Below are 9,803 nucleotides of genomic sequence, written 5' to 3'. Positions count from 1 at the left end.
AGCAGAGCGATGGAAAGTATCAAATCGTTATAGAATACGTCATTCCTATGCTGCGTTCATATCGAACGTTACATTGTGTTGTGACCCACAAAACCATTTTCATTTTGTGTTATAATAATTATACATGGTTACCTCACTGTGACGTGACAATGGCGAATAATAATGTAATTCCATTATACGCACCAGTTTGGAAATTAGTTTTGGGTCTCTAAAATTTATTACTTGCTTTTTATTATCCACATTGTAAACAATCAACTCCGATTCAGTAACTTTTTCACAAGTTTTCTGATACGATTCAGTAACTTCTTTAAACAAAACACAATTTGACAGCGCTGGCTGTAGACAACTCATCAAAAATTTAGAGTGGGAGAATTGTTTGAGACTCCCATGTTTACATAACATATTCCAATTAAAATTAAAAAGTTAGAATAATAAGGATATTATTCAATTTCTTTTTAACTTACTTTATTAATGTAGAATAGAAGATGAAAGGTGGTATCGCTATAAGTGTTGAAATTGTAGCAAAGCCACTGAGATCCGCTTGTTGTTAAATAAGTATAAGTGATAATTATGTTCTGAATTCATTTGAGACACGCACTGCGTAAATAATTTTGTGAAGAGATTCCCTAGAAAATTACCATTAAATTTTTAAGCTTTATTCAACAGAGAACCAAACTGTCTAAAAAAAGTTTTCTAACCCTCCTTCAAAATTATTAAAAGTGGAATTTAGAAAACTGTACTGAAGCGGTTTTTAGTAACAATGCGTACCGAAAATTGAAATGTTCAGAAGCCAAAATGTCTCTTCAATACCAAACTGTACGGAATTCTTCTAGAAAAGTTTGGAGGGTTGCAAATTGTGGTTACAGAACTGCCTTTGCCTGTACTTTTATTTTAAAAAAAAAGATCTTAGTTAAGACTGGCCAAAGTTATGCATAATCACTGATCAATATATATGTTGAAGTGGAAATTTGTAATGATAGGAATCCATATTAAAAAGGAAGGTTAAAAAAAAAGAATGGCGGGTATGGACAGAAAACTGAAAAGAACGAAAGTTAAAATAGTTTTTATGACGTCTGACTTTATGAGCTAAGAATACGAGATTCTTTATACTTATAATTTTGAATCCCACTGATGTGGTTTGTCTAATTAAAAAGAAACACCCGGAAACATGTGAGTAAGTCCGGATAATCTTAGACAATCGAGTAAAGTCATCGAAGTAAATAATAACGTGTTTTTGTCCTACCGATTGGTCAGTGGTGCGGAGTGCGGAGAGATAGAAAACAATACGCTTCCTCTTCCTACTGCAAGATTACTTCGGTTTTTGTTTAAGAACTATAGTTCCGGCGTTCGAAGGTTGTATAGGTACATTAATTATGCCACGACGTCTTATTTTTTTTCATCATCATATCTACCACAGAGCACGGGTCTTCTCCCACAATGAGAAGGTATTAAGGCCGTAGTCCACCACTCTGGCCCGGTGCGTATTGGTGGACTCCACACACCTTTAATTATTTATTTATTTATTCGTAAGACAATTAATTGTAACTACTGTGTTAAAATTACAAATTCTGTCTAGTGCCATTACAATAATCAATTATAGGCGTATACAGCATTATAGTTGTGATCTCCGGTGACATTATAAAAATATAAAAATTAAAATAAGTATTTAAATTTAGAAAAAAAAAAAAATAACCACCTTTGAGAACATTATGGAGAACTCTCAGGCATGCCGGTTTAGCCACAATGTTTTCCTTCACCATTGAAGCAAGTGATAATATAATTGCTTAAAACGCACATTACTTAGAAAAGTAAGAGGTGCGTGCTGGGATACGAACTCGGCCCCACAAAAGTGAAGTCGAAGTCTCTCTGAGTTACCACCGCTTATCTTATTTCTTTAATAATCTTCAAATCAGAATAAAATTCCATATTTTGTTAGTAACAATATTAAATTAGTCCTATGTCAGTTCCCATCACTAATACTTAAAACATATCTTAAATACACATCCGTATACTTATCTTATGAAACTACTTGCACCACCTAGCGCTAACATGAGCATAGCAAGTTCTCCAGAGCGGACTGTCTAGTTTCTGTTTAGTTTCTTTGTTTTGTTTCTTCTTTCTTTCTTTAGTTTACAAGCCAATGTGCTGAGGAGGGCGTTACTCGCAAGGCTGCTTATCATAAACGCATAATCGCAGAGATTTCGGCCACACGAGCATCCGCAAATGAGAAGAAGTTAAGGCCGGATTGGTGGACTTCACACGCCTTTGAGAACATTATGGAGACCTCTCAGGCATGCAGGTTTTCTAACTATCTTTTCCTCCACCGTTGAAGCAAATGATATTTGAAATGTTGAAAACGCACATAACTTAGAAAAGTTATATCTAGGTGTATTGAGATTCGAACTCGGTCCCTCGAAAGTAAAGTAGAAGTACTATTCACTGGGCTTACACCGCTAGCACCGCAAAAAGTACTGGGCATAGGGATGGAAAGGGCAAATTTCTTAGGTTTTGTCAAGAATTTCTGATTTGTTTTTGTTATCACCATATCACAGTCAATTAATATTAAGCTATGAAGTTAGAACAATTTACAACCGAGCTTTTTGATCGTTTAAAAGTAATCCTTAACATTATAATAGGATTTTTCTGTAAGCTTGTGGAGGTGGGTACTTAGTATTTATTGGAAAGAGTGAAAAATCGATTATCTTAAATGTACAACAATCATCTAATAAGCCATTATTAATAAGTCATTATTATAACTTATTTTGGGCTTTATTTTGTACTGTTTAGTCAATAGGCATTTATTCACAAATATTACTATTATACGTCACACAGTAGTTATTAAATAATAAATTATCTCATGCAAATGCATATGAATTCATGAATTCATTTTAATATTATTCTTCTTGACATTCTTGACAAGCCAAGTTTATGTTTTTTATGAATAAATTATCATTTGGTGCATTTCTTATACTACCTACTACCTCTTATAAATGGTGAAATAGCACTGCATTATATCAAAATAATAAAATCTGTATCTATAAAGATTATCCTCGATAAGTTTTTATAAAGTTGCCGTATTTAACAACTTGCAGTTAAGACAGAAAACTAATCACATGTACCTTTGATTCTACGCGCCTGATAAAAAATAATTGCAATAACAACAATTTACAGTCTTAGTGTATTAAATTTAAAAGGCGTTTTAATCATTACATACAAAAAAAAATGTCTATTCGTTTCCTTAATGTCATACCTAGTAGGTACCTTTGTAACTACAAAAACATCAAGTACACTACATTTTTTTTTTTTTATTCCACTACAAGTTAGCCCTTGACTGTAATCTTCCCTGGTGGTAAGTGATGCAGTCTAAGATGGTAGCGGGCGAACCTGTTAGGGAGTATATTAATCATACCCCTAATTTTTGTTTTCTACGAGACATCGCTCCGGAAAAATAAGTCGCTCAGCGGTAGAAACCAGACCAGAGTAAATTCTGAAATTATAAATTCCCAAATTGCCTCATACTTAAACTCTCATCGTTGCGCCAAAAATGTATAAATATATTCTTGTATGTGTTAAAATAAAAAGCGGTATTAGATATTTTCTTCTATTTTTGACAGCCGATTGGCGCAGTGGGCAGCGGCCCTGCTTTCTGAGTTCAAGGCCGTGGGTTCGATTCCCACAACTGGACAATATTTGTGTGATTAACATTAATGTTTTTCAGTGTCTGGGTGTCTATCTAGGTATATATTATAAGTATTTACGTATATTATTCATAAAAATTATTCATCAGTTATCTTAGTACCCATATTACAAGCTACGCTTGCTTACTTTGGGACTAGATGGCGATGTGTTATAACAGAACTACATTTTAACATTGTTATACAGTTTTACATATTAAGTACAAAAAAATTTGAACAAAAAGTTTTAACTATTAAATAATATTCTCAGAACTCCTTGATTGTCTTCCTCATAGCTATCAAATCGATCGAACTTGACCTAATTGACATCCTTGGTCTACCTAAAGGTCGGCGACGCTCTGCATACCACCATCCTACATTAGGGCACGCTCAAGGCTGTCCTAGCGTAGCGATACGACTCTTGACTTCATAATTCATTGATTTGATATCACTAAAATGAAGTATTTTACCTACGACGGAAGATAAACGGTTTATCTGTTTAACTTTACTTAGATTCTGTGTGTGTGTGTGTGTGTGTGTGTGTGTGTGTGTGTGTGTGTGTGTGTGTGTGTGTTTGTGGGGGCGTGTGTGTGTTTGTGTGTGCGTGCGCGCGTTTGTTCTTTTTTATTTAATAATTTTTGATTTATTGACCAAGCTCATGGTAACCCACCACCAGGGGAGAGCAGCGGTCCCCCGCTGGAAATCTCGCAAAAATTGTATGAACTGTCTTAAAAATGTATAGCTGCCACGATGGAGACACTCATTATCACAAGTTATCCATGTAAACACTACGGGTAAAAGAAGATTTCTTATTGATAAGTTGCGATATAATACCCAATGTATTAAAACTACTTGAATAGCAATTTAAAACAACGTTTAAATGGATATAGTGACAAAAAAATAACCAACTAAAAACAGCAAACATTTACTGTAAAATGTATTTCGTGTATTAATTGTATTTTCTCTCATTTTCTTATCTCATTTCCTAATATACGACCGTAATAACCGTAAAACAACGTAAGTTGCAGCTGTATAAGCTGCTAGTCGTAAACTGCTTTTTATTGTGAATTGAGCAAGCCATTTCCTCAGCGGACCCTCACTTAAAATCGTCGGCCATTCCACCGCACTTATCTCCTCGTAAGTTAAAGCCTGAGGACGCAAGCAACTCATCAGATGCAGATAAGCTGTGTGACCAGCTTCCAACGCAGCAGCCACGTCCCCATCGCCAAAGATATCTAAAGCTCCCCACTCGAGGTAGCCAGGTTGAAATTTACGTGTTAGCCTTCTAAGACCTATAAAATCTCCACATCGCGGCACGTAGATATCCGCAATATCCGTTTCTCTATAGCTAACTGGTGAAGCGGCATCAGCACCAAAAAGTCTGACTAACTGTTTTATCACAGCTTCCCTTGAATCTTCATCGTCGTTCTCTTTGAGCGTTAAATAACCAATTAATGCCGCATACTTTTCAAGACTACCAGTGGCCGACATTGTTGGACGTTCCATAGCCCAAATAATAGGTCCTCGAACACTTAGAATGTCACCACTATAACCATAACGCTGCCAAAAACAATCTTCGTATTGTATTAGAAACTTTTTCGCTTTACCTTGTTTCATTGCTGCAGTAATTTCAACTTCGCTATTATATAGCAGCTGAGATTCAACTTCTATATGACGAAGTTCGTCGGGTTTCATTGCCATTGCCAAAAGACTGCAAACATAATTTGTGTCCCCTTTAAAAGTTCTTAATATAACCTGTTCGTCTGAGTAAGTGCTAATTTTCTTTATAGGTTTAGCTGGCATTGTTATGTTAGCCACACTTTTTTGTAATTTGCTAGCAATACGTTTTCTGCAGTATCCCAAAAGCTTTTCACGAAGTTTAGTGTTATTACCGTCTAAATGATTTCTTGCGCTACTTGTTCTATAACACTGGTGTAAATAGAAAAGTAGAGATACTACACTTGCTGGAGCTCCACAGACTACTCGCACAATATTTCTCATTATATCTTTAGAATTCGCAAATATTAATGCGTTACATATATGTTGTTCCATCGTAGTTTGATCGAAATACATAAGTTGATGTCGCTCAGAAACGTTCTCTATATTATTCGCCTGAAAAAGCTCTCTCATGTATTGATCTAGTAGAGTTTGATATTGATTCAATTCAAAGTTTTCAAAAATGTTAAGATAGTCAAAATCATGGAAATCCTGTTTGCAGTCTACGGTATCGCCAGTTTTATATTCGAACAGTTTGTTTAAAGCCGTTTTTCCTTTTTCCGGTGTAATAATCGCATCTGGAACTGGAATATTGAATTCCTTTGCATAAACAGCTATGAAGTGCCTTCCAACATTGTCTATGAGTTCTTTTGCAGTACCTTTATGTACAAAGTCTTCATTTTCTCCTTCTTCTTCTTGAAAGGTCACATTGCACTTGGAGCCACTTGCTACGCTCCCAGTTAAATCTAAAACCACAATGTCCACAGTATTGCCGAATTTTTTTTTGAGTTTATGAGCAGTGACAATTCCTGGAAGGCTGCAGCCCAATATTATCACATCTGCTTTGATATGGCTGGTAGTGCTTTCCCACGTCACACTCATTTTATTTCTTTGCGTGCAGTGAGGTTACATAGTAATAAATATTAAATTAATGTTGGCGTGTGGATAATGCGTGTAATAATGTAAACTATTTAAATATCAACACAATGTTAGAAAAAGTTATTCATCTTGCGATTATACTTATTTGAGATACATATGAATTTAAAAATGAAATAAAAAATGTACAAACATTGATTGATAACGGATGATTTGGATTGACATTTGTTGTTGTTTCCTTTTTATTATTGTATACCAGCAAAGAGAATATAATCATACGTATGTATAAATATCTTATTGACAGTATTTGTACTCTCATTGGACAGTATTAAAAATAGATAGCCAAAAATTATTAAAAAGTACGTTTCAATAACTAACGTCCGTTTATATTTTTGCTAAGACCTAACTCTTAACCTAACGCTGTACTTGTATCTTCTTTGCCTAGGAATAGAAAAGCTCAGTGTGTATATTCTCTTTTAAAGAAGGTAGCCACACACGCTAGCTTATAACTGATGGTTATGCTTGCACAGTTGAATAGTGCAAATAATGCTTATGAATATGAGGCCTACTAAAAATAAAAGACTGCCTATTGAACTTGAATCAGTCAATTTATGCTTATAAAAGCGTACTTGAGAACCTGTTGTTAACCCATTTATTAACACGGGCAAAAGTTAAACTACCACGCCACGTTAAACTAAGTGGGTGGTAGAGTGACTACAAACAGACAGACTTGACGTTTCAAAAGTGCCTATATTAGGCCTACTTGAAATAAATATTTTTTTTTTTAATAAAGACGGCACACACAAATATCACACCGTAACTGACGCCAGTTACGGTGTGATATTTTTTCAAACAAACAATCACTATGATTAAGTTTGTAGTAACATAGACATTGCCATATTTTGTAGGAATTTGTGTAGTGTGGCAGAGTCACTACAAACAGAATGATATGACGTGATTCAAAAGTGCTTATAAACTGGCCCCACTTAAAATAAAAGAATTTAGAATTTTTTGAATTTTGTTAAAAGTAAAAAAATGTGCGCGAATTAGTAAAACAGTAGTAAAGTAGTATAAGTGTGTAATTGTTCGTAAGTATGTATATAATAATAATAATACACCCCACCAATCGGTTTTCCTTGGTTTTCCTAATCCTAAGGTTGCCTGGAAGAGATCGCTTTTTCAGTTTATTTTTGTTGTGCCCATTGTTTTTTTTCCTATTTGTGGTGTACAAATAAAGTGTATAAATAAAATAAAAATAAAATCAAACCAGCTAAAACGTAATCTCTACGTCACAGTCTGGACCGGCGCTGCGTCGAGGTCAGGGTCATTGCCGCTCGCAAACTATCCATTACAATCTAATGACGTAACAAATGTGTAAGGCCTATCGATGTTTTTTTTGATATAACGCAATCGAAATTTGTATGTTTTTTTTTTAATGTCTCTACAATATATTTCGGTTCCTTTTGGCACTTCCTACATCCGTCAGCAACATGTTTACAAAACCCGGGTGGACCGTTTGTTTTCATACGATAAAAAGCCTATATTAGGTACGCTCCGTGCTTTCAGCTAACTCTATGCCAAAATAAATATCAGAAAGCATCTTCCGCATCTATAATATAAGCAAGGATTTTATCAAAGGTGTCAGGCAAGTGTCCTAATTAGTGATCTTAGTTCAGTCGTTTAAGTCCTTCATTCGAGGTTGTTACTTAATGTAATTAAGTATAATTGCATTCAGTTAGACGGCCCATTGGCGCAGTTTGCAGCGACCCTGCTTTCTGAGTCAAAGGCCGTGGGTTCGATTCCTACGACTGGAAAATGTTTGTGTGATGAACATGAATGTTTTTCAGTGTCTGGGTGTTTATCTGTATATTATAAGTATTTTATGTATATTATTCATAAAAATATTCATCAGTCATCGTAGTACCCATAACACAAGCTACGCTTACTTTGGGGCTTGATGGCGATGTGTGTATTGTCGTAGTATATTTATTTATTAACTAGCGTACCCAGCCCGCTTCGCCGGGCTAGATTTTGCTTTATTTTATTTAAACAATAAACTTACATCATTAAATTTTTAATTTAAGTCTCATAATATATTAAATCATTTATTTCTCTCCGTATTCATTATCTTCTATTCTCTTCTCGAGCGGGTGAAGATCATTATCTACACCCATGTACACCCAACAATAGAATATCATCATAGTAAATAAAAGCTGTATGAGCAGTTCAAAGAGTGCTCCGATCGTCACCTAACGGGATTATTTGCCAGGTCAATCCGGAGATTCCCTGAAAGTTTCATTGAAATCGGTCCAGCCGTTTCGGATCCTATACGGAACATACCTTACCTGCTTTCTCTTTTATATATAAAGATTATATTTATTGGTAAACCCTCCGTTGGTTGAGGCCTCTACTCCATCATTAATGATAAATAACAGCGATATGAAAACATTAGATTATAAAGGGTTCATTTTGCCATTCCATATCATGTATTGACTGCATGCTTATGTACAGACGACGGTTATTTATCGTACTACATACAACATGTAGAACATACTCTACAGCATGATAAAGCAAATCAATTCAAAAGATAATCATAATCGTGATTACACACGCAGATCTCGAGCAGCCCTCCAGTATGCAACGTTGCAAATTTCTTTTTTTCTTTTGCAATAATTAATACATTATTTCTAGGAATCGTCGAGTTAGTAATAAATTAAATTTTATATATTTTTATTATAGTATAGGTACGTTCATTTCGAAATGTCAGTATAAATGACAAATAAAAAAAATTGACAAAAAGAACCTTGTTATACAACTAAGAAATAAATATTTTCTACAATTTTTTTAAGTAAGTGCTAAGTAAAATGTAGGGTTACTCAAACCACTCAAGTTACTTTACCAACTCAGGTTACTTTAAATAATATTTGTAGAGTTCCCTCAATTTCTCCTATATCCCTTCAACAGATCCTGACCTAGTGAAAATGTGACCTCGTGGAAAGTATGCCATCCTAAACAAAAAAATTTTTTTTATAAATTACAGAGTTCTGAGCACGCAAAAAAAAAAAAAAAAAAATGCAACTGAATTGAGAACCTCCTCCTTTTTTGTAAACCGGTTAAAAAAATCGGTTAAACAGTTATGTGTTAATTCATAGCTTTTATTTTTTATCCGTAACTAAGAAAAACGTGTCTCCATCTACAAGACATTAACGAAGTAACCAGTTGGCACCGACAAAAGCCATAAACAAGAACGGAATTGAAGAAAAACGTGATTCAAGTTTTCGTTTGACATTATTTCCTATCTACAAAAAATAACTGAATAGTCCAAAACGGACAACCTCCAACCAAAATCAATCGGAAATATGGTCACAAATAACATATCTTTTATTTCGCCATAAATCAAAAGAAGAAGAAGAAAGAACTACATATATTATTAAAATCAAAAGAAGAAGCAAAAGAACTACATAGATTTTTAAACGTTTAAGTTCTTTCTATCTCATTTAGCAGCACTAGTCTACGTCAAGACAGCAGGGGCACGTG

At 34.5% G+C, this 9,803-nt stretch overlaps 1 protein-coding gene across 1 annotated transcript; it reads right to left on the bottom strand.

Annotated features, from left to right (window-relative positions):
• Nucleotides 1-4,557: 4,557 nt before the first annotated feature.
• On the bottom strand, nt 4,558-6,454 carry LOC120632300 (probable flavin-containing monoamine oxidase A). The gene has a single exon (XM_039902142.1). The coding sequence runs from the start codon at nt 6,270-6,272 to the stop codon at nt 4,653-4,655; it is 1,620 nt and encodes a 539-aa protein (XP_039758076.1). The 5' UTR covers nt 6,273-6,454; the 3' UTR covers nt 4,558-4,652.
• Between the last annotated feature and the right edge of the window lie 3,349 nt (nt 6,455-9,803).

Source organism: Pararge aegeria, chromosome 2 (genome assembly GCF_905163445.1).
Source record: "Pararge aegeria chromosome 2, ilParAegt1.1, whole genome shotgun sequence".
NCBI lineage: Eukaryota > Metazoa > Arthropoda > Insecta > Lepidoptera > Nymphalidae > Pararge > Pararge aegeria.
Note: the sequence above shows the minus strand (reverse complement) of the source record. Positions and strands in the feature narration are given on the sequence as shown.